Below are 25267 nucleotides of genomic sequence, written 5' to 3'. Positions count from 1 at the left end.
TTGTTTACACAAGCTTACCTTTTCCCCTCAGATTTTGTCTTAAAAATTTAGCAACTGTAACTGTCAAGTCACTGTAAACGTAGATGGACAATGGGATAGAAAGAGTAGGTAACTTTAAAAAGATCATTCAGATTTCAAAGTTCAGGTGTAAGTATACTGCTAATTTGAAAATCTGATGGAGTTGCATATTACTGTGAGTTGGGCTTTCAGAAACAGTTGAAATTAAGTATTCTGCATCAGCTCAAAATTTTGTCCTAAAAATAGTCTTGACATCCAGGTATGCTCTGTAAACATGTGTCTACTCTTTAGACATTTAATTCCAACATTATAGTCCTGCCTGAGACTTTGGAAATGGAGGTAGCTTTTCACTGGAGAAGAGACTTGCTGAGGATTTAAACCCTGTGTTGTTGATCCAGGTAGAAACTGTTCCTTACAGTATCCTGTAGATAGACTGTCCAAACTTCACCTTTTGCATATCAACTAAGAGGAAAGAAATGAAAAACATATTAGAACCAATAATGTTTGAGTTCCAGGGAACTAGTAATTCCAGCAGCTTGCTTGCAGCATAAATATAGCTAACTTTAAAGCTTACTTCCAAAACTTCAAAGAATAGTTGCTTTTTCTTCCTCTGTTCTATTTTTGTAGCAGTCAGCTTTTTTCCTGTGGCATTATTGAACAAATTTTATGATCAAGAGACAAAGTAATTTTTGGATAAAACCATGCTAAGAGTTTAAGGTGCACTGGACATTGGACATTTGTACAGATCCTCTAGCCTTTATTGTCAGCTTGGCGAGGCATGTAAATTTATATAGATCATGCTCTTTCTATAGCAACGATTACTTTATCATGCTTTTGTCTGGTTGATATATTGCCTGTCAGAGTTGTTGCATAGCTTGCAGGTTAAACGTGCTTCCTCACTGTCATGGGACACCAAAAAATAGTGTTGCTCTTGGAGTTTGTGGCAGCCTTTAGTGGGGTTAGAATATTTGAGTCTTTAAAATTAGACTCTTAAGATCACCTGTAACTCATTTTTTTTCTGCACAGCCTCTTTGTTACACCTATCTTGAGTTGACACTTTTCCTGCAACCTTTGGTAGTGATTGAGTGTTGCTGTTGAATGCATCAGAATTAAATCCTATCTCCTACCATAACCTACAGTTTTCTGTATCTACTGGTGGAAAAGGCTGACTTTTCTTTGTTTCTGGTTGTTGTTTGTTTCTGATTGTTGTCAACTTCAATTTTTATTGATTTGAGTGTAGGAACAGCTTGATCTCCCTCCTCCTCTTCTCTTGTTGGTTATGTTTTTAGAGTGTGATCATTTTATCCACCTGGATAACACTGCCTACAAACCCTGTTCACTTCTTTGCCTCTTTCCTTATCCAGGCAAGCTATCACAACCCAGGTTTCCTGCTCCCTACAGGAAACATCTCTAGGCCTTCCAGAGCTGTCAGCCTAGTTTTGTTTTGTTAACTGATAGCTGACTTTACGATGCCATGGAATGCAATTCAAATTTGGGATGACTGCTTTCGTTCCCTGCTCCAAGAAGCTCTGTCTCTGAACACAGGCTAGGGAAAGCTCTGGATCACTTCAGCAACAAAGTGTGTTTATAAAGAGCCCCATTCAGTTTTGGAGGTTAGTCCACTATAGTTGTAAAGGGAGAGGAAGATTTATAAAACAGTCCCCAGCTTTCAGCTTCCTTTGGAAACTGACTGGCCCACAGTTCCTCTTTTGGCAGCAGAAAACCGATCACTTTTGAGAGGCAATGAGGAAAAATGGAGGGGAAGCAGTACTTAAATGTGGTATGTCTGTGGGATACTGAGGACAACTGTAAGAAAGATGGTAAGAGGCCAGAGCATGGGTATTCACTGACATAGCGGTTGGGAATGGGAGCTTGTTTTCCCCATAGTCAAGCTGGGATTGTGAAGATTCCTGTGATAGGGAAATTAGGGCAGATACCATGTCTCTGTGAGCCAATGACATGGACCAGGATGCCTGACTGGAACCTAGAGGCTTTTGCTGGGCTTTAGTCAGGTCAGAGAACTGAACTTGGTGTATAGTTCAAAATGTTTTCATTGCTGCCTGTCTGTGAGCACACATGTGGCTACCAAAGCATTGGTCAGAAGTGGCTTCTCAGCCCTTCCCCTTGTGACATTTCTGCACCTATCTGGAAACAGCAAGGAGTTTTACTTGTTGAGGCAGGGGGTGTAAGCAAAGGTGACAGAATGGCCTACTGTTTAGATTTATTCAATCTATACAGAATAGAACTGCAGAGACTCCAGATGTATGGATTATGCCTGTATTTTTCTTTAATTTCTTTCTCAAAATCTAATTTGTGTTTTTGTCAGGAAATCTGCTCTGCGTTGTGTAATGGCTGTTCCTTCACCAGTACCAACTTCACTAACCTTCTGTGAATGCACCATGAAGGCATGCAAATAATTCCTAAAAGCTTTTGCCAGCTTTAGAGTTACAGTTCTTTTGACAGATATTTTACTTCTGTATTTCAGAACTACTTCTAGAAGAAGCAAACACTTAACTTGCTTTTACCTGGATTTATGAGGGCTGAGTGATGTTCAGCAATGTGCTAGAGTAGACTGTAGTAAACGTAGTTTTGTACTCATTAAATGGAAAAGCAAGTTAGCAGTTAACCAGAATGTTAGGAGAACAGCGTATATACATATGAGATATTTGTAGTCTCACCATGTGCTGGTCCTAAAGTAATAGCTGAACCTTCCAGGGTTCAGGAGAAGTTTTCTGAATGATGTTTCATGTATTACTGTGTGCATCCATTATCATGTTTTCTTTTAAATACAGGTTTAAAAAACGGATGCTAATAGAACAGCTTGAGAGTTTTCTGGAAGAAATCCATCGCAGATCCAATCAGGTCAACCATATCAACAGCAGCTAGGAAACTGCACACAAGAGAAAGCCACAGCAGGGCACTGCTGTCCTTAATTGCATTCATTTTTGACATGCACTCTTATCTCCAAGTTCCTGTACCTGAAAGAATGAGCTGCTCTATAAAATGATGAGAAGAGTATCCATCATCTTTCTTTTTTTTTTTCCACTTCTGTTATTTTTGTAATGTGAAAAATACTACGAAAACACTTTTATTTAACTAAATGGAGAACTTCTTGCTTGTCATGGACATAAGTGTCACTTTCCCTCAGGTTCTATTTTTCTTAATCCAACCTTCAAAACTATCACCTCTTAAGGTTGAACTTTGCCAAAAAGTTGCTTTGTAATTTTCAAAAAAAAAAAAGCACATACATTAAGCAAGGTAATGTTTTGTATATACAGTTATTTTGGATATATTATTGTAAGTTGTATAAATGTATTTTGAAAAATATTTAAGAAAAGCACTTTTGTTATTCCATCAATAAAATCTCTATTTTAATCTTTGTGTAGGTTTGAGTACAGTTTTTGTTGGAGTGATTAATTTTCCCTTCCCTTTTCAGAGCTTATATATTCTAGTATCAGTGTTAAAGAATTAAGTGTTTTGTATTACTGGGTATTCCATTAATCAGAGAATGGGTGAAAGAAAGCTAATGCTGAATTGCAACTACAGTAGGATGATATATTAACCCTTCTCTGTTTGGTGATGTTCTGTATGCACATTTGCAGCAATGACAAACCTCTCAGTTCTACTGAGAGATAGAGTGGGGTAAAGCATGAGTCAGTAGGCTGCACAGGTTTTTTCTGTGTCAGAAGTTTTTATGTGTTTACAAGTGCAGGAATAGCCAGAAGGTGCTGCTGCTTGGACACAAAATATCACTGATTGCTTTACTGGCCTTGTCTTTCATCTGTGCTTAGATGTGCCCTGAATTTCTAGAAAGCTTTGTTTGATTTAGTGGGAGCTAAACCTCTCTGCTTTTCGTAGGAGTCAGTGGTTTGCAGTCTTCACCCAGAATCTCTGGGCCTTGGGTTCTGGTGCTTGTACTGTGAGTCGCTGAACACTTGCTGTATCCCAGCTTTTGTCAGGATGCTGAAAAAACTCACATTTTCTAGATGATTTTAGCTTCATTCAGTGTTCTTTGGGAATGTCCATTCTGTGTTGCATACACTTCAAAGGTAGTAAAGGTAGTACTGCTACTTTTTTGGCAAAAATATTTGTTTGGTCACTGATTGAGTGGGTATTTCTGCTTCCTATCTGCTCTGTCTGGAATAGGCTGCCCAGGGAAGTGGTAAAATGGCCATCCCTGGGAGCATTCAAAAGTGTGTAGATGTGGTGCTTAGAGACTTGGTTTAGTGGTGGATTTGGCAGTGCTGGGCTAATGGCTGGACTTGATGATCTTAGACACCTTTTCCAGCCTTGATGATTCTATGATTCTGTGCCAGTTGTGAAAGTCTTTCAACTATATTTTCTTTTCACAGCATCATGCTGTTTGCTCGATACCTTACTATCTCAGCTGGATTATATCTGTCTGGGGTCAGACTGAATTTCAATTTTATTCAGCTTTTTACTTCAGGACAGGGAAATGAAATTGTGCTTGAAAAATAACATCACAAAACTTTCTTGTAGGATACTTTCATTCAGATGACCTATATACTCAGCAACAGTCAAGCTTTTAGCCATGATGAAGTTAAGTAGCAGCTGTTGGCCCATACTGTTAAATATTTAGGGGGCAAAATTTGTTCATTTTTTTTCTCAAATGTTTATATGCTTACTGTCTTTGCTGTAGTTGTGGTGCTCATGATTCCTAGACAGCTATAAGTTTCCAACAGTATGTACAATGTATTAAAGTAGTGGAGGGCTTACTCTCACTTTTTCTTGCAAAAGTGTTACTGCTTAAAGCAGTGTTTTAATAAGTACATATAATGTAGCCTTTAATTTCTTTGGAGGAAAGCTCACCATAGGAGGAACAGAAGACAGTTTATTTGTTTAGTGCTTATTATGAAGGATTTGTAACTCTTCCTATAAAGAGTACTGAACCTGTAAATGAAAACAATATTAATGTTATTTCAATTTAGGGGCTCACTTTCAAAGTGTAGTTCAGTTTAAATACATAAACTAAGCATGGGATTAGCAAATCATGGAATCACTCATTGCTTATATGGAAAAACTGACTGCAATTGCACCCTTGTCTTAGAATAATTTGAACATTTCTATATTAAAAGCAAAAAGACCTTTTCAAGTAGTTGGTAGCCCAAACTAGAAGTTTGCCAAAATCTTAAACCTACCCAAACCATTGGCTAAAGAATCACTTCTGAACTGAGGAAAACAGAGCCTGAGTTCATTGCTTTGTGTTTGTGTTTTAGTTACAGAAGATGTTATTACAACCCCTTGAATGAAATCACTGCCTCAGATACATTGGATTTGTTGTTGTGTGTATTGCTGTTACCTTGCCTGTCCTTCAAAGGGAATGTGTTCAAATGTGAAATTCAAATTAAAAAACTTAACTTTTTTAATTATTTTGAGCAGAACTATGCCATTTTAAGTCTTGGAAAAATATATTTCTACTATTACTAGAAGATTGATGCAGTGAAGATTCTTGGTCTGCATAAAAATTCATTGTGAACTTATGGACATAGTGAGTTTTAAGCACCTCTAGATAGGTTGGTAAAATATACTAACAATCTATCTTGTTTACCCTTTCCCCTTTTCATACCTGAAAAAATTGTCACTAAGTCTGAGTAAACAAAATGACTCCATTAAAAAGCTAAAAGTACAGAAATGTACTTCTGATTTTGAGTTGATTAGAAAGTATTTTATACCTCACATAAAAATCTTGTTTTACAATCTGATTTCCTTCCTTTATATAACATATATTATAAACTGAGCCATTCTATTCACCAAAATCAGTTTGTTCTTAATCCTGAAGAATCTGTGGCTCAGGCTTCATAGATGAGCTAATTGATGCTTTTTTATTTTAAAATTCCGCGTTAGCCAACTAAAAATGCTTTTGTTCATTAACTGTTAATGATTGCCAAAGCATATTTAAAACAAAACTTCCACCAAGGTGTAGTGATTTTTCTCTTTTAAAAATAGCTGCTTGCATTGTGATGTTGAAATGTTAAGATACGGATTTTTAAAGCAGAATATTGCGTACACAGGTATTCACTGACTAAGAGAAGTGTGTTGCTTGGAAGCAGATAAGGAAAACTATTCTCTGTGGTCTTCTTATTAGGCCCCAGTATTTTACTGAACCCTATAAATTACTGTGTTCCCCACTTAGGAGAGAAACTTGGTGGTTTGAAGGATTTATTTAAGCTGCAAATTTACTGCATTGCTAAGAATGGTAAGAGCTGTTGGAGATGGCCTGATGCTTCAGAGGAGCAAATACCTACTAAATAGTGCATAATGCAATTTTTATTATTGCCAACGAGCTATATAGTGTTTTCTTTTGGCAGAGATTCTGGAATAATGTGATTGGACATCTGAAATGAGACAATAATACTGAAGCTAAAGGAGCACTGTGATGCTTCTCTCTCAAGACGTGCTCTGCAGTTTTGTTTGTGTTTCTGGTTGGATTTTTTTTGTTCGGGTATGGGGGTGGTCAAGAGTTACCAGTTGCAAAAGAAATGCTCTTTTTTTTTTTTTTTTTGGTAGAAGTCTGTTTGCTATCAGTATAGGCATGAGTAAGTTTCATTTATAGGGAAAGATCTCTATTTTAACTATTTCCAATGTTAATCTGGCCAGTTTGTAATTTTAATAGCCCTGTGGAGTTCAGTATTTAATGTTAGGGCATTTAAAATCTTTAAGATCTTTCTAGTGCCTAAAGCTGTTGTAGAAATCTCTGAGGTCGTACTGCATCCAGAGAAGAGGCTAATCTGACTTCTATGAGTCGTGCATTCTTTTTAAGGAAATTAAACCATAGTCTTTTTGCTTTAAAAACCCAAACCCCACTGTTCCCATGTTTGATGAAATTTCCTGGATTGAAGAATGGCAGGCTATTTAGAAAGAACTTGTATTGATTTCAGTGCTACTTGTGAAGAATTCTGCTCCTGAAAGGCAGAGCATGCATACCTGTATTAGCTTGTCTCAGAAAAAATGTGAAGGGTCGGTCTGCTTTGAAAATAGGTGTTCGAGATCTTTTTAGTAATACCATTGCTGTAATGCAACAAAGAAAAAGCATTAGTAAAATGCATCCCTTTTCTTTGCATCTTCTGTACAGTGCCCTCAAGCTCTGATGTTTAGTACCTTGAGTTTTGAGTTGCTCCTCTGCTTTAACTATAAACCAAAAATTTTATCCAACAGTGAAATCAGTCTGAATTAATGAGTCCAGAGTCGTGAGACTACATGCAGGTGATTTGTGTGTATTTTGATGCTGAAGTGAGTCCTTCTGGCTTTGGATTTCAAAGGTAATGTAATTCTTGATGTTATTGTAGCCCTAACTCTTCTGAAGTCATACCATGCTATTGCCTCACCTTGGCAATTCTTGGCTGTGCTGTTCTGATGAAAAAGATAAGCAAGGCACAAATGTAGTCCCTTTTCTAATTGGGAGACATGGAGCAGAGAAATATCTGTCATCCTGGAATTTCCCTTGTCAGAGCTCTGAACAAAACCGAAGTATCCTCAATCTCAAGTTATGATTGATTTTCCATTCTCTGTTCGTGGGTTAATTATTAGATTAAATAAAGAATCCTTAAGAATTATGATGTCTCAGCTATTATTAAAATACATCTTTAAATAAATTATTCTTTGTAGCTATGTAGTATTAAGAATGCATTGTCAAAACACCCCAATACTAAAACCAGCAGATTTGGATTATTTTTTGAGAGGTTAAAACAATGAAATTAATTTGAAGACTCAAGACACAGTAAAACTAGTTTGAGAGGCAGTGTTTTAATGCTCATAAAAATGCCTGTTTTTTGCTTTCAAGCCACCAAGTGACTAGATCCAGAACTTTTAAAGTGAACAAACATATTTTAAAATCAGTTTCTTAGCTTGGTCTGACTGGAGTTAAGGGAGTTTTGGCATTGGTTTCAATGGGATAAAGGTCTATTACCCTCAGATTGAAGCCATCTAAAAGCTTTTATTTTGTGTAGGGATTAGTAGAAAAATTATGAGAAGTAATAGAGAGGAAAATAGTTTCAAAATTTAAAACTACAGCTCTGCAGAAAGGTTAACTTGGTTACATCAACTGTTCACTGTACACCCACCTGTGTACTACATGTGTCAGATTCAAAACTGTTTCTAGAGAAATACTATAAATACACCAACTCAGGTGTGCTCAGGTTCCTTTTGCATTGTGACTGTGGGACATTTGGGTGAGGGAATGTGCACACTGCAGTGAGGTTCACTACTCTCTCTATGTGCCTCTTGAATTCCTTCCTGGAAGCAAGGAGGAGAAGTGGGAGAGACTCAGATCTTGCCCTGATCCACAGTCAAGGACCACCACTAGCATTTGCATTGTGCGTGTGGAGCATGTCTACAGCTGGCACAGCCCAGGGAAGGAGAAAGATGAGAAGTGGTTAATGATCACCCTGCTGCTGTGCTGATATTTGAATGGCTTGAGGGCAAGTTCAGCCTTTTCAGAGAAGGAATGGAAGGGGTTTAGGATTACAGTTGCTTTCCATGCTTGCTTGGATCATCTGAGGCTTCCAAAGACAAAACAAGAAAAGCAGGGGCCTTCTTTGATAAGGCTCACGTGACCAATTAAAAAAAAAAGGGAGGAAGACACAGCTCACTAATTTTGGTTCCCCTGCTTTATGTAAATTGCGTGAAGGATTTCAGCTGGTGAAGGTAATTTACTGGCTGTGTAGTCTGTAGCTGAGATTTTACTCTGAATCTCCCTGTTCACCCAGCCCCAGCTGCTCATGAGGAAATGATCCTGTAGCAGAAGCTACTGCATGTGAAGGCCACACTTCAAAGTATGTAAGAATCAAGCCTGTCTTCGTAAAACTTTCCCATCATTACATTTTAGTGCTATCAAAGAGATCATCTTCAAATCTTATAGCAGTTCAGGCACTATAGATAAAATACTACCAAGCTTTTCTCATTATTTGTTTTTATGGTCTGGATAAACATATTTGACCAACAGAAAAATAAGTGGTGTATTTTCTCAAACAGAATTTTCCCTGGGTTGATAAAGTTGTTTTTCATTAGAGCCGTTACATGTTAGACTGAGATGAAAAATTACAGGTTCTTACAAACATTTACAAAGGTAAAATGGAAGTGTGTTAAATATAAAAGTTTAAATTTAGATTAGGCATACATTTAAATGCTACTGTACTTGTTTGCTTTATTTTAAAAAAAAGGCTAGTAGTTGGTTTTGTAAGAGGCTCCAGAAATGAGAAGTTATGTCTGTATATTTGATTTACCTGTAGCTCCTGATGCCTTTGTACCATCTTCTGTTATTTCAATCTCTGCTTTGTGAATAGCTTCCGAAATGTAAAGACTATCTTGATCTGAAAAAAACCATGTTAATAGTTATTTTCTGAATTCCATTACAAACTTATTTTTAAAAGTAATCAGAATGCTTTTGCCTTTTTTCCTGCAGAATCTAAGGATCTTATAACTGTTAGGTATTTTAACCACCTAAACTGGTTTTCCCCTATATGGACAACAGTGGACTGAATGCTGGATGGGAGTTACTAGTTTGAGAGGTCTCCAGGTTGTGGTAGAAGGCAAGGTTACATGGTGAAAGTAGAAACTAATTAACACAGTGAGGACAAGGCAAGAACTGAGGAACCATTGAAAGGAAAACAACAGGAAAAAAATGCTCTTCAGGAAAAAACAATGGGACTGTGACATAAAATGGAGCTTGGAAAAAAAAACTATTTCAGAAAGCTACTGAGTATTACAAGCCTGCTTCTCTCTAGCTGACTGTGGAGGGCAGAAAGCAGGGAAGGTTGGCAGACTATTTTTTCTTGTCAAATACTTCTACAAGCCTTATCCTCTGATGGAAGCTACCAGGGTGCGTACAGAGGAAGGAAGCTGCTAAATTATATTGTTTATGGAGTTAATTTCCTCCAAGCATGTGTCTTATTTAAATAGATATTAACTTTATAAAATACATCTTTGCACACTTCATCAGTATATTAATACTTGTTTGCAATAAACAAAGCAGCAGGCTTTAACAAAAAAGTGAGCAGCAAAATTATTTTAATGTGCATCTCTTTGCAGTCTGAGATATAGAACATAGCAATAGAACACTGCTATGTTCAATTTTAAAAGTGGCATGAAAAACTCCGTGAGAAATGTGCCTTCTGAGGTTCATCTCAGGAAAGTAATTTTTCTGTAAGAGCAGGTTTGAACTGAAGGAATTCCAGTTATTCTCTCACATGCACAAGAATGTAAGGTGCTCTCTGGGCTGCTACCACTCTGAGTCTTTACTATGAGCAGAAATGACTAAGGTGAAAATCTTTGTGTTGCTGGAAGTAGTCGAAGAAGAAAGAAAATTGATAATTTGGGTTCTTTTTGTATTTAATATTAAATGGGGCAAAAATTTTCCAAGGAGCAGAAGAATTTCAGGCTTCCAAAACCAAGAGTTTAGTCATAACACCAGTATTTTAGCAAAGGGAAAGTATAACTCCATCCACTGGTCTCACTGGATTAGCAAGATAATGTGACCTGGGCCTATACCACTACTGTTTGTAGTGTTAGGAGCTGAAATACAGACTTGTTGGTCCAGCATCCCTAACTGTTTAATGACTATTTAAAAACACAAATAGGATGCTTTAGTACAACTTGCATTCCTAAATTTCTGAATAAATAAACATTTTTCAGGCCTATGCCATCTTGACAGTTTTAATCTTAAAGAAATCAGAAGGAAAAAGTAAGCTCAAGACCCAAACCAACCCTGTCCTTTTCAGGTTCTTCTTTTCCACAAAAATGCTCAAAATTTTATCAGTTGGCAAAATTGATAAAATCAATTGATAGAATAGAGCAGTTGAGGTGTAAGCTGTGTTTTGAAATTTCGCAGAGAAAGCAGTGCAATTAATTCAGAAGGCTCAGGTCTACCAAATCACTCAAAGGTAGAAGTCTACAACTGTTGGGTCGAGGACCATTCTGTATTTAGTCAAGTCTCTTACCTGAAATGCCTTTAAAATTAGCAGTGATGGGATCAAATGCGTCTTTAACTCCCAAGGCAGAAAAAACTGTCTTTAGGTCAAAAAGGCTTTGAATACTGAACCTGAAATTATTATGATAGATTTTATTTAAATGCTGTATTTGTAGTTTCATAGAGTTAAAAGCATAACAGATGCGATTTATTTCAAGCCTTTCCATTTCATCCATCTATTCCTGTATGCGACCAGTGCATGCTGTCTGATTAAGTGTACTTTGCAGAAAAGCACCTCATCTTCACCTGAAGTTGTTAATAGAAGGAATCCCTCACCACCATCTGTTGCACTCAGATTGCCTTTCAGTCTTCTTGGCATATGAACTCTGCATTTTCCCAAGTTTGGCTATAGCAAATGGCACTTCAAAACATTTGCCAATGATTAGCTTGGAGAAGAAGAATATTAATGCATAAACAGTTTCTCAGGGCTTCATTAATGTGATGAATGCATAGTAAGAGATGTGTAATGAAGTCCTTCCATGCTGATCCGTACAATAGGTACAGCCACAAAAGGCCTCCTGTACTTGCTTCCTCCTGCTATGCAATTTCAGTGGAACAGATGATAGAAAGTACCTCCAGGTATGTGTGTTTGCTAACAACAGCAAATGACTAAAGTGGAAAATGAATGATGTGAGCTTGGTTTGTGCATGGAAAAGATGGGTATGACTGTGAGGGTAGGGGTGTGCACAACTTCTTTGTATAGTGCCTTTTTGTAGTATACTGACAAGTTTAAAAAACACACAATAGTGTGTATTTACAAGGTTATATATTTTTTTTCTCCCTTAAGCAAAGAGAAAAATGGAGTGTGGGAAAGGTCCAGCAACATATGTCTTTTAGGTCTTTAAAGGATTGTTAATCCCTAACAAATTTTAAGTAAAACCTGTAGGATTAACTGCAATACTTCATTTTTTTAAGACATTACAGAGCATACCAGGAAGTCTTGTACTTCCCAGCTCACCTGTTTGTGCCTTAAGAAAGGCCATCTCTGATCGTGAGATGAATAACAAAACAGAAAGCATGTCACTTGATTTTGCTCACACATTGCTCGTGAAGGTGCTATCACATGAAATTCTGACAGTTGAAGTAGTGAAGCTGTCGTGCTAACATTGCTTACCTAGGTAGAAAAATGTCCATCTTTGTTCTCTTTAAGCTGTTGGCCCAGAGAGTTATGTCTTTGGCAGAAAGGTGAGACTCAATCTGGGACAAAGGTGTTCTTTTATGGCTGGGAAGCACTAGGAACATGCTGTGTTTCTCCCCCAGGTAGGGTAACTCGACCACACTGAACGCCTCCAGAGCCGCAGTCTGGAACTGGCCTGTGGGTGGGCAAATGTAGACCTTATTTCATCATCAAAGTGGGGAACCAAACTCCCCCCAAACCCACAACCCCAGCTAGGTTCAGCAGACAGTTCAGAGCAGCTGTGGTAGGATTTAAGGAATTGTCTCTAGTACGTAGATTCTCGTAGCCAGCTCAGGTTGCTGTTAACTCACAACAGTCTCTCGTCTGAACAGAGCTGATTGTGAGAGAGACGTATGTATCTTGGCAGAAAAGTGCTAGTGCAAGTAATAGTAGCCGAAGCAGCGCCTCAAGAGAGCATGAGTATGTTATTACTTTCTCATATAATAGCTGTCCTCCTTGCTCAGGGTTTAAAAAAATATTACCAAGGCAATCGCAGTAACTGTGATGACTCGTCCTGCAATGCATGTTCTTTAACTAAAGATGCAATTTTATAATATCTTTCACTAAAATTTTAGTGCTGATAGAAGTTACAAAAACAAAATGGAGTATCCTACTTAATTAACTGAAATCTACTTTGCCTCATGTTTCTGTCTTTGTGACTTTTAAAAATCAGTTTTAGCCTTATTTAAAAAAAAAAAAGTTACATTAAACAATAGTTTATGCTTATTTAAGCATCATATTTATAATTTTTGAAAATCTGGGCACAAAAATCTATCAAAATCAGATGAAGGTTATAAAAACTAGTCTCAAGAGTAAAAGCTGGAGGGCTTCCAAACTTGCAATTGGTTATACAACAATTTGTAATAACCATTTTAAAGTACCATTTTAATTCCATATTTCAAAGAACAATTTAACCAGGCATTTCTAATGGACTCTGTTACACAGTAGAACAGATTCCACTATCACAATTTTAGCTTCTTATTTTTCCGTCTGAGAATCCAATAAATAGCATTTCAGGAACATTCAGTACTAGTTAGCAGACCAGGAGTTAAATGCAAGCTTAATACAAGTTGCAAGCAAACATCTTATTGCCTTTGCTGCAGGCTATCCAAAATACTCAATCTACTCCTTCTTCACCTAGCTGTAGTAGTTGTAACTTCAAGGTGCTCACACTTTCTGAACCAGGGGTTGTAAATAACAGAATATATGTAGCTTATGTTCATAATATCTAAATATTTGGCAATATGTACATAGCTGTAGGATGTCTCAAATACTTAGCATACAATATTTGTTAGTGTTGCAGATATGGACTAGATAGGATTCGTAAAGTGCTGATTATTCTGCTAGATTAAATCTTAGGCTCTTAGATGAGCCCTCCTGCCTTGCACCACGGAGAGAGAATTGCTCTGTTAAAACTAACTCCCAGCATGTGGATCATTTGCTGGGAAAAGATGTTCTGCTTTCCAATGGGCAAACAAGGAAGATTTACATTTGTAGTGCACTGGGCATGAGTGGTTTAATATGCGGGCATGCTGATATTTTGAAGTTAGCACGTTCTGTGCAAAGGTTATACAGTGCTTCCTTATTTGTTAATTAGAAAGAAAATCAAAGACTTTGTTATTGAGTCAGAACATTTAGCGTTCCTTGCTTGAACTGATTTTGAGCATCCCATAAGGATTATACATATGCTAAATTAGAATTCAAATGTTGTTAACAAATGGCTTGGAAAAATGAATATGTAAAGTAGCTGCAGTGTTTAAGAGGTGTGTGTGAACAGTAATGTTGACATTTTCTTAGAGCAGTGTTACTTATCCCCAGGCTGGTTTGTTCTTCGTGGCAATGTTAAAAGGATAAACAATGTTGTAAAAGTTGCAGTTGATAGTAGGTTACAGCTAATCTTTCTCACTCTGTGCTTTGGATCCTGGTGGGAGACAGCTACTATCATTTAATAATGACAGAAAGTTATCTTGGGCCTCTGTTTAGTTATACTGAGCCAGTCTTTTGCATTTATTTCAAATTGATTTGTTAGAAATGTTTCTGTCACTTTTAGTGACAAAGACTGAATTGGCTCAATCAAGCCTGACAATCAGCAAATTTTAAATGATCCCTTTCATTTTGGCTTTCCTTAAAAGTCTCTCCAGCTGCAAAAAGCTTACATACTTCAGGCTGGATTAGTATTTTGGCTAACTTCTTTTTCTGTGCAAATATTTAGTGCTTCAGCTACCTACTTAAGGACGATAGGATGGAGTTCTTGTGTTCAGGCAAGTGGTTAAATAAGCAGAACTAACGATTTCACATCAAGTTTGCAAGGATTCTGGCACAAATATGGGGTCAGACAATGCAGTTCAGCTGCTGAATTCCTGGTCACTGGCTTTCCCTGACTATACCCCCTTGTATAAGCATTGGCAGCCCCCTGCCTTCTGTTGTTTTGGACCTCTCATTTCTTTATTTCTCTCTGCTAAAAGAGAAAGTTCGGAGAAAAGGTCCATTCTTAAGGTAATAGCTGTATTTGATGAGCTTCTTTTGCCACGTCCTTCTCAAATACATGGTGCTCACCAAGTATGTTCCCAAGAAACCTATTTGTTTACCTCTTAAAGCAGTGAAGGGTAAGGCTATTCAAGACATCATGGTTAGCAAAAGCCCTTGCTGTGAGCTGGTGATACAAAATCACCCAGGACTGAAAAATCGAGTTGATGTAGTTCATGTTGCTCAACAACAAGGAAGATGAGGTGTAGGGTTTTGGAAAGGGAAACTGCACTCCTCAATAAAGTAATTTAACTTGTAAAAGGTTCAAATGTAAATAGGATGGGAGTGTGTCAAGTCAGAGGTGTGAATGTGGTCAGGAGCTGGCAGTCCCGGCAGGAGGAAGAAGCAATGGAGGGCACACCATGAGTGTCTGGGAAGAAGAGGTGCCACAAAGAAAGATGTAACTGTAAGGACAAACTTGCAAAGAGCAGAAGAAATTATTTCTTGACCAGGTGAATTATGGTTTAGAGATAAAAAGGCATAGAAATAACGAGCTGCCATCTGCCTGCTTAATGTGACTGTTGCACAGCAAAGGAAAATGTTTTAGCCATATAAGCTATTAAGGCATATATATTTTTTAGATTCATGCCAATTATTTGTTGTAACTGGTGGCAAAGAAGTAGTCTGATGATAGAGCAAAAGATAGTGGTGAGGTTCCTAATGGAAATGAAGAAAAGAGTAATTACACTGCCAGAGATGGAAACAAAGTTCACGTTACTTCACATCATAAGTTCTCATCACATTAGAGAGATGAATAATAATCTGGAGCCTGGATGATCGCCACCCCAAAATATGAGAAGAACCTGGGTTTGGAATTGCAAATGAGTGAGCAAAAGTTTTAATAGACTGTAAATTCAGTTGTTTCCCATGATTGGAAAAAAGGATTCATTTATAAAGAAAAAGAAAGTAATCTGGGAAGTTTTAGAAAGTACTCTGGAGAAAAGAATAATCAAGTCACAGAAGGAAATAGAAAGTGAGATAAATTGCAATATAAAGTAAACTAGCAAACAAATATATAAACTTTTTTGGCTCAATAACTAATTTGATAAAAAGGCATAGATCCAGCCATCTAGTTTTAAATAAAACAGCAAATATAATTTCACTGTGGCACTATTTACAGGTAAAAGTGATGGCAATTAGAGCAGGAAAAGAAAAGCAGCAAGCAGATACTTAAAGCAATGTAAAAGAGGGGCTCCCAGGTTGAAAAGAATTACTAGTGGCTTTCCAAAGTATTGTCCACACTAAGACTTCCATCAAAGACAGTGATTTGCCATGATGACTAGCGTGGTGGAAATCAAATGGTAGAGATTTCCCCCCCTTCCCCTTGAGGACTCTCATCAGCTGGAAAAAAATGCAGAAAGGAAAAAGGCCCAGGTGGGGCCAACCTTGAGTAACCACCCTGAGCTGGTTCTGCACTACACTATGCAAGGTACTTTTAGGAAGACATAGAAATACTAAAATCATTTTAGCGAGCATGAATATAGCTTCATTAAAAGTGTTGTGTACATTCCTGATCATTTATTCTCAAGAAAGATTGATTTAGATTTGGAAAAGTGCAAAAAAGAACTAGTAGAGAATTGGAGCCTCATTTTCAAATAGCTTAGAAGAGCCAGCTGCTTCAGTTTATCTAACAGGAAGTTGAGAGACAACTTGGTGACTTGCAAATAACGTTTGGGAGTAAATATCAAAGCTGAAGAGAAACTATTTAACTTAAAGCTGGCATGATGTTAAGAGATATAAATCGGTCTTGAGAAAATTTATACTTGGAATTAGGGAGGTTTTTACCCAAGTGCACTTCTGAAATTTAGGGTAGAAGGGAAAGGAGCTTTTTATATTTTGAAAGAGATTGTTTAGCTAACTGGCATAATTCCTGTTGGTAGAAAATTAAGCCTGCAGCATAAGTCCTCTTGTCAGCAACCCACATACATCAAGCCTTTGAAAGTAGCCTACACTGTATTCATATATTATAAAAATAAAAGTTTGACCTATATTTATAGTGGTTTAAGCCTGTGCTGAAATCACTCACTGATTTGGTTTAAGCACCATAAAAAATTATCTTTTCTTGCAGAATTTGACCCTGATGATCTGCAGTTTTACCCTAAAGTCTTGGAAACAGGCCGAGACACAGGGGTGGGTGTGCAGTGCTGGTGTTCCTGGTTATGCCATCCTCCCTCGGTGCTCACACACTCAAACAACAAGCAGGGATTAGACTGAGGGGCCAGAAAATTTTTTATTTACCCCACAAATCAAATTGGCTTGATATAGTTTAAGTCTTAACTGCCCCTCTGTCATGGGATCAAATGTGCTTCCTATGGTCCTCCTTTCCTAAGCAGCTTTATTTAGCAAGCTCCATGCTATTGTAAAGGACTTTTTATACTGTGGTACCCTCAGTCTCTTATGTTCCTTTCTCCTGGTCCATTATCTTTGTGCCTTTTGGTTGTTTGCTACAGCTGACAAGTTTATTATGGAGTGCTAGGAGGTGTTGGTCTGTGAAGGATAGGACAGGGACAGTAGATATTTTAGGAACCATTCTGAATGCAGAATCTGTTTAATCAATGCTTGGGATTATAAGGAGTCAAGTTGGCCACCTAGGTCATCTCTTCATTTGATGGGATTTCTTCCGAGACTTCTCTAAGCTAGAAAAATAACACTATCTTAGTGTGGTATTTGTGGAAAATAAATAAAGAAAACTGTTCCAGGCTGTACAATAGCTCAAATCTGGATTAAGGACAGTTACCGTAGTTAACTTCAGCTGTATGATGCATCGTGGGCACTTTCAGGGTTGAGCCCTCTGATGTGGTAAAAGGCAACATCTGAGTGTCCATAAGGGAAAACTTCTTTTGCCACGTGCTTCTGAAATACATGGTGCTCACCAAGGCAACCTGGCTAAGCGACGACCTAGCAGTCTCCAACAGCATGCCACGCACATCCCCATCTGCATGGAAAAGAGACAGGAAGAGGGACACGTGTCCTACTTGCCCAGGCCTAAAGGCCAGGTCCATGTGACTAAATAAAGCAAGTTGAGACCACTCTCCATCCCGAAGGGCAAGAGGCAAAACGCATAAGGTACCATTAACCCTCTACCTTCCCCTCCCCACATGTACATGGACCTCATCTGGATTGCCTGCTGGTCCCTGCTCTCCCCGGAACTGAGTTTGAGTTGGGCAATGTTGAAGGTCAAAGCTGTGCCAGCACTGTGCTACTTGCTGAACGGTGCAGATGACAGCAACCCGGTGTTCAGCACCATGCCCTGGCTCTAACTGGTGTTCTAGGTTAAATATGCCCAGGTGTATCTCAGAGGTGTTCATCATTAGTACCAGAAATACCTCATGGCATGACTACAGACTGCTTTATGAAGTAACTAAGTCAGTTGGGGCTTATATCCTATTTTTCCCCTTCTCCTGTTTACTTGTCAGTTCAACTGATCCTGCTTTGGGTATCTCAAAGATTTCTGAAAGAGTGATCTGCTTTTAATTCATTGATATTGCAATGTGAGCACTGCAATATGACCTCTCATTTTTGTACCTGCTTCTAGAGCAATACACTTCTGTCATGGAGCTGGATCACTTCTTACTGTTCATTTGAGAAAGACAGAATTTTTTTTTTTGTTAGTTTCGACAGCTTTAATGTGTGTATTTAACATCAGCTCATATGTTGCTGGCCAAATTAACATTCACGTAAGTTGATGAGGCAAATCAGGGACTGCTTTGCTCTGCTGCTTCTTAGGACTTTCTTTTTCAATTATTTTTTTCATTAACACCGAATTTAATGTCATTACTTTTCTTGCTTATGTGGAAAGTAAATTCTTTTTATTTCCCATTTTGACTTTTTAAACTCAGGGTCTGACTGCTGAGCTTATGGCTCTGCATGTTCCCCATAGCACCATGAAAGCATTCAGTGCCACATACATCATCCCTGGGGAATTTGGCTGTTCTCATTAAAAGTGAAAACACTGCAAAGGATTGCCATTTTAAAAATTAGAGGAATGAGGCCAGCTGGTTACCAGCTTGATACTGCAAATTTATACTCGGAGGTTCAGACCTATTCCCACTCTTTCTTCACGTTCAAAATGAATGTCAGCACAAGAATTAGTTTTTCTGGCTTTCAGCCTTGGTTTGGACAACACAGTGTGGCAAAAAACTGTACTTGGTTTAATGCAATTTCTCTCATCACTCTTATTTTGCATGTTATTCATGTGCATTCTTGTAGGTTGCTATGTTACCTGCAAGGTTACTGGTGATCCATTCCTGTATTTGGGCCGTGGTCCTGTTGGGGTCAGTAAAGTTGGTTTGCTGCAGGCTGCTGTTCGCCCAGCGTGCAGCATGTGCAGTGAAGTGAGGCGAGAGCTGCGTGCCAGCATCCACAAAGAAGGAACATGCCAGCTGAACCACTGTGCCTTGGCTCGAGTCGGTCACTCCTTCATACACTGTGCGCAAGAAGTCCTGCGCGCTTTGATCTGCCAGGCAAGAGAGAGGGAGAAACTGCAACTATCATGTTGAGGTTAAGGACTGCCCCAGGGCTCCACAGCTCTCAGCTCCAGTGCTGACACTGGTGTCCTCTGATTGTTAAAGCACGGAAGCACCCTTGACTTTATGGAGCATTGCTGTCAAGCACTACTGTTGAGGGCGATGATGCTCTAGGCATGGTAAAGCACTCTTCATGTTGCTGTAGGAATCACTCTAGTGCAGATGTGTCGAGCAGCTGAACTCACATCAGGTTCACACCTCTATGCAAACGCACCTCTGAACAGTTTATAAGGTACATTATTTTTTGGTTTTGGGCCCTCTCTGAGTTCCCGTTAGTGAGATCTAGTACCTCTGGCAGTGACTGGCCACAGTACCACTGTCTCCTTCTCTTGCCATTATCCACCTATCCCAGGAAAGGTCCAGTATTGGTGATGAGCCCTGGCAATGCTAAACAGAACTGATGGTTGCTTCACATGTGTTAGAAGCAACTCGTCTATTCATACAACCCACAACCATGTCTGCTTTTTTTTCAAGTACAATTGCTACTTGCCTTTAAGACATTTTCAACAAGTTCCTCATTCTATAACTAAGTTTTCAATGAGGACTGGGAAATGTCGGGAGTACTGCTTTTCTTTAGCAAGACATCAGTGCCTTTTGGCTTTGTGGGACCACCAGGAACTTTCTGATTTCACCACCTAGTGCCCCAATATCTGTGTGAAACCTCAGTAGCTCACTGTTGTACATGAATTCCTTGCCACCATTTTCAAGGTGGGTTAGTATTGTGTCCCTTGCTGTGGTACTTGGCTCAGGTGCTCCTCTGCTTTGGCTTGAAACCCTGGAATGCCCTGGGCAGCTCATAGGTATCTGGCTCCCCATGGTCATGGCTGAGCTCACCATTATGGCTGGTTGGAAATCTCTTAGTTTTGAGTCGAGAAGCCTTAGGCAAAGGGAGTGAACACTCAGTTTCTCCAGTCACCTGTGGATGTGGGCAGAACAGGAGGGAAGTCAGGACTGCCATCTGGGATTGTGGGTGTTTTGGGGTGGCTAACCAGGGAAGTGAATCCCACATGGACTGACCTGTCCCAGGCTGATCAAATTAAGGGTCTCAGGTCAAGGGCAGGATAACCATGAGACTCCAGCTGCCAGACAGGCCATCAGGACGCTTTTACTGCATTGTTTCAGATTCTTCATGGGGCAAAAGAGAGTTGCACATCTATTGATTTTTACCACCTGAGAATCCAGTGTGTGTTTTCTGACCTGATAGTACTACTTTAAGTAGCTAACCTGGAGGAAGACTAATCACCTATGGGAAGTTTGGTATTAAAATTTGGATCTATCACTCTATAAGGGGTAAAATACTGAACTCCTTGAACAGATGTCTAGAAAACTCACATAGTCTGAGATGTAAAGTGCTTTCCTTGTGCGTTCTGCATTAGTGTGGGAGCATCTGGCGAGCACTCTGGAAGATGTGAGAAATCAAGGATGGTAAACTGGAAGTAGATGTGGATGTGAGGGGTGGTATCCCGGACTTGTAACTTCCCCAAAGTGCTTAGCTAACCAAAGTCCTGAATTCTTACTTGGAGAAGAGCTCAAAATTGCTTTAAAATACTCTATTGTTAATAAAATAAATCAGCTAGGAGAAAGCATTTTAAAGCATGTCATTTTGTTTGTTCTGTCTACAGATACATCCCCTTATGCATTGTTTTTCTTAGTATTAGAATAAAAGTGAACAAATCTTCCAAACATTGAAAGAAGATTACAAGTGCATGTAAGAGCAGATTCTCTGTGAACAGTGAATAAACCATCAATGTTTTCATTGTTTTCAACCTGCTAAGGTTTTAACCTCATCCTTCATTATTGTTTAGGGCAGACCAACAAAAACATTAATACAAACATTAAGTTGAAGAAAGGGATTTTATCACATATGCATACCTATATAATTTGGTTTTACTCATCTGATAGGAAATTTCATCTCAATATTTGATTTATTTATTTTACTTATTTATTTGATTTAGACCATTTGAGGAAGTGGTTTCCTTCCCCATTACTGGAAATATGCTGTTATAACCAATAGCAATAGATCCCATCCTACTTTATTTTCACATTCCTGCATTAATATTACTGAAAGCAAAAGCTCATGTGGCTTGTGCCACAGACAGCTAAAATGGAGATATGTCTCCCTGCTATGATGTGCCACATGAGAAGAGAACATAAAAGACCTGGCAAGTCATTGACAACCTCTGCACTTCTCTTTGTTACATTTTCTGTGGAGATCTGTGCTTGAATTTCACTGTGAAATGTTATTCTTTAAGGTTCTTTCTTAATAACTGAGCCCCTAATGACCAGAAGTATCAAGCAAGGTATAATCCTTGTATGAATTAATGTTGTTTAGGAACTGAATTTACAGAAATAGGAGTATTATAGGCAAGAGTTCATTGTATCAGCTGCTCATGATATAGATGCACTGTTCCTATGTCAGTTCATGTAGCTGATAGCTGTATCTCTATTTATCAGCCAGAGTTAGCTCCTACTGCTGTGTTGGTTTTTGAATATTAATCTTATACAGAATGGTGATGGCAACTAAGTCAGGTTACAGCACAGGAAGATGAAATTACTGTAGGTTTTATCTTTAGTTTTCATACCCTGAAAGTGAATTTTATGCTGAGAAATAGCAGTGTCACGTCTATACATAAGTCTTGTATATAAGCTGCACATTTTGAAGATGAGGCAGTCATCTGCTTTTCATAAACATTCTGCCCATAATGTAAAATAGTTTTTGACATGTGATGTGAGATGGTAGGATAATCCAAAGCTAAAATGAAAACAGCATCCTTAAATTAAGCTGACTTAATGCTGGATTTAAAGACATCTGTCTTTCCCATATCCCTTCCAAATTCCCAGTGAGTTTTATTTTAGCCTGCTTTCAGGGAAAGATGCAGTTGCACCATCCATCTGTCAATGTGTATCTCTGTCTGCCAGTCTCCTTCTGATAACTTTTCATCTTTTTGGCCAGTTGTAATAACATCATAAGTCTTAAAGATAATTCACCTTCTGTGGGTTTCATTTGTTAATGGGGTGGGAGAGAAAACAATTCTCCTCTGCCTGGCACCTCTTTGCAGAGCACACAGGGGACAGCAGGGCACAGTGGACACGATGAACCTCTAGGAAATCTGGAGCAATTCTGCTGTTCATGGAAGCGGCTTTTCTAAATGTAGCTGTATTTTTGTGCCATAAGAGAGTAAGCACTGATTCAGGAAAAAATGGAACAATAACATGTAAATCAACTACTCCTTTGAGTTTCCTTTGTTCAGCTGATACCTGCCTATCAAAGATGGAGAAAACACTCCTAAACTAGATCTTGCAGTGAGACAGAAAATGGAAGTTTAATATGACGTGTCCCATTCCTGTCTTCTTATTAAGCTGTGAATTTATTAAAAAATGTAAGACAATAAGTATTTTTTTTAAGCAGTACATACCATGAATGTTGTATCCTAGGGCATCCTGCAGCTCTGTAAAGGTATTTCCTTGCGCTCCAAACTGCAGCAGCTCCAAAGAAACAGCCACACTTGCTGGAGAGACTACCAGATTGGTTCTGTTCTCTGCTTCAGATATATGCCGGTAGAGATTGATGGCGAATTCAGTTTTCAGCTCTTTCAGCTCATCATAGGAGATGCAGTTTCCTTTGGTTAAGCAGCAAGCAGAGAGGATAAATGCAGAGAAGGAAATGGGCAACATGAAGGCGAGCTGGGAACGCTCTCCACCAGGTAATCACACCTGCAATTAATAACACAGATATATTTAGAAAAGTAATAGGCTGAGCTGACAGAGGAAATTTCTCATTCCATCAGTGCTGACATATCACTTGCAATAGTAATGATCACTATTAAAATACTTATCCGGTTCTACTCAGTAGCTGTTGTCATTAAAAAAAAGAAAATAAACATAGGGACATGCTGATGACTCTGTTGACTAACAAGGATCGAATTTTCCAAAATGCTATAGCATACAGGATGGTTGGCCATTACAGACCGCCTTGTCTTCCTTGTGTGGAGACAAAGAGCCCCTTGGTTAAAAAGTTAGCCACCTGCACACATGATGACTGCACTTCAGTGCAGTCTCCATGCTGCTGAGCACCCATAGCTCCTTTCTGTCCCCAGCACTCCCAGAAGAAAGGCCACCCGTCGTGAGGTGCAGAAATCTAACTGGATGCTCCAGGCTGGGCTTTAGATCCAAGTTTGCAAAAAGCTGGCTTCAAATTTCCCCCACAGATATTCCTGCTATGAAATTTATCCCAGTGAAAATAAGGTTGCATTTGCAAAAGGTTCTAGTGCTTGCAGCAGAAAATCACCATGTCGGATTTTTATGGGAAATCAAGCATTGGTCAACTTTATATTAAGAGACACTTAGATTCATATTTAAAGGAATAATGCTAAAATGACAGAATATCTTTCCTTACAGAATTTCACCTTCTGAAGATTGTATGCAAGTATATTTTAAAAATTACTGCACCTTCTTTCACCTCAGGATTTTCTACAAATCTTTCTCCATGCCCTTTGCTCTAGAGAACACCTCTAATGCTTTGCATTTACTCACAGTTAAATTGTCTTGCCTTTCTGTGTCCTTCTGTGTGTCTGAATGGAAGCTGTCTATGAACGTCTTGTCTCCTTCTTTAATAGGTAGTGGAGTAAAGACTAAGTCATGAGACTGCATTTAAAGGGATAGTCAGTGATCAGAGTCTCTGTCGGCGATGTCTGTACCACTCTGTCCAAATTCCTGTAGGCTACAAGCTCTATGGAGAGCCAGGCAAAGCAGCATGCCACTGACCAGCAAATCCAAGGCAAGGAACAAAAAGGTACACATGGAGATAGAGTCAGCAACTTCCTTGCAAGCCCTGCTGGAGCCTCATGAGACTTGTGACCTGCTGGTACCGAGCAAGGCATCTCCTATCTCTCTTCCCACCCCCCTCCTTCTTTTCTATGAATTCCATTGATTCCTCTGCCACAAAGGGGAAGAGAAAGGGCTCTCTGTGTACCAGGCACACAGCTATTTACCCCCACTTTGAAAACTTATTCAGAAATCCCATGCAATTAAAATGTCTTTATTTCCCTTTTTTTTTTAATTAATGCCATCCCAAATAGCTAGATTTTCTTTTACTCTTTAGTTTCCAGAAGGAAAGAAACCACAACATGGTGCACTTGAAGGAGATTGAATAAAGAAGGGTTGCTTTGAATAGACCAGAAGCAGAAGAGCTATGGTTGTGACTGCTTTAAGAGCAGTTGTAGCTGCTCATGGCTTTCTTCATGTGATGGGGTCAAAAATCTTCCCTGTCACATTCACAGGTTCAGCCTCACAGCTTCACAATGCCAGTTAAAGCAAGCAAGATTTGGGCTTAAAAAATAATGTAAAACTGCAGCTTATTGATCTTCACAGAGTTTGACACTATATATATATTTAGCTATTTCACAACATACATTCCTGTTGGAAGAAGACATTGGGAAAAAGTTTATTACAATCAAGCAATAATTTAGGTGCTAGTTTCATCCTTAGCAGGTAAGGAACAACCACACAGAATAGATGCAGATACTGGGGCCTGTTTCAGGATCCTGGGCTTTAGACCACATTCCTGCTAGGACTGATGAAGGGGAAAAGCTTGGTCAGTCATAGTCTAGTACAACAGGCAGGGATGTTGATTTTGCTAGAGATTTCAATAAAGTATCCTCATGCTGAAAATTACATTTGAGCTTAAGGGTTTGGCTGAATGAGGACCTCTCTGCTGAAGTTATCATTAACAGTGTCCACTGGACTGGAGTTGTATTCAGAGGGAATGAAACAGAGGCCACCAAGTGATTTCTCGAAGGGCTCAGAGCTGTCAACAGATAAATTAACTGCGGTCACTTGTGAGGATTATGCGGGTGGATTTGATGTGATGTTCCCAGAGGTTCCAAACCTGATAAGACATTTCCTCGGTGCCCTGGTTGATACTATCATGTGGATTTATTAAGATTTAAAAGAAAGATAAGGAGACCCTGAAGGTTTTAGGCATTGCTGTCAAAAATTAACATTTAATTGCCACTTTGCAAAAATGTTGCTGTCGCA

General features: G+C 38.8%; 2 protein-coding genes across 4 annotated transcripts in view; one reads left to right on the top strand and one right to left on the bottom strand.

Annotated features, from left to right (window-relative positions):
- Positions 1-3395, top strand: part of INTS6 (integrator complex subunit 6) — a 40787-nt gene extending 37392 nt beyond the window's left edge. For 2 of the 3 annotated variants that reach the window (XM_017815082.1, XM_017815081.1), the window contains one exon: positions 2811-3395. In XM_017815082.1, the coding sequence (XP_017670571.1) occupies positions 2811-2904 (94 nt within the window). In that variant the 3' untranslated portion in view covers positions 2905-3395. The remainder of the gene's footprint in view (positions 1-2810) is intronic. The other variant, XM_017815080.1, reaches the window with a different exon arrangement.
- SERPINE3 (serpin family E member 3) lies at positions 406-23902 on the bottom strand. The gene is made up of 10 exons (XM_017815083.1): positions 23765-23902; positions 22648-22945; positions 18928-19161; positions 17443-17640; positions 12117-12315; positions 10974-11074; positions 9261-9347; positions 6964-7047; positions 4849-4929; positions 406-480 (listed from the first exon to the last, which is right to left on the bottom strand). Exons 2-9 carry the CDS (start codon positions 22904-22906, stop codon positions 4889-4891), a joined length of 1203 nt encoding a protein of 400 aa, XP_017670572.1. The 5' UTR covers positions 22907-22945; positions 23765-23902; the 3' UTR covers positions 406-480; positions 4849-4888.
- Between the last annotated feature and the right edge of the window lie 1365 nt (positions 23903-25267).

Source organism: Lepidothrix coronata, unplaced genomic scaffold (genome assembly GCF_001604755.1).
Source record: "Lepidothrix coronata isolate B3197 unplaced genomic scaffold, Lepidothrix_coronata-1.0 Scaffold48, whole genome shotgun sequence".
Taxonomy (NCBI): Eukaryota; Metazoa; Chordata; class Aves; order Passeriformes; family Pipridae; genus Lepidothrix; species Lepidothrix coronata.
Note: the sequence above shows the minus strand (reverse complement) of the source record. Positions and strands in the feature narration are given on the sequence as shown.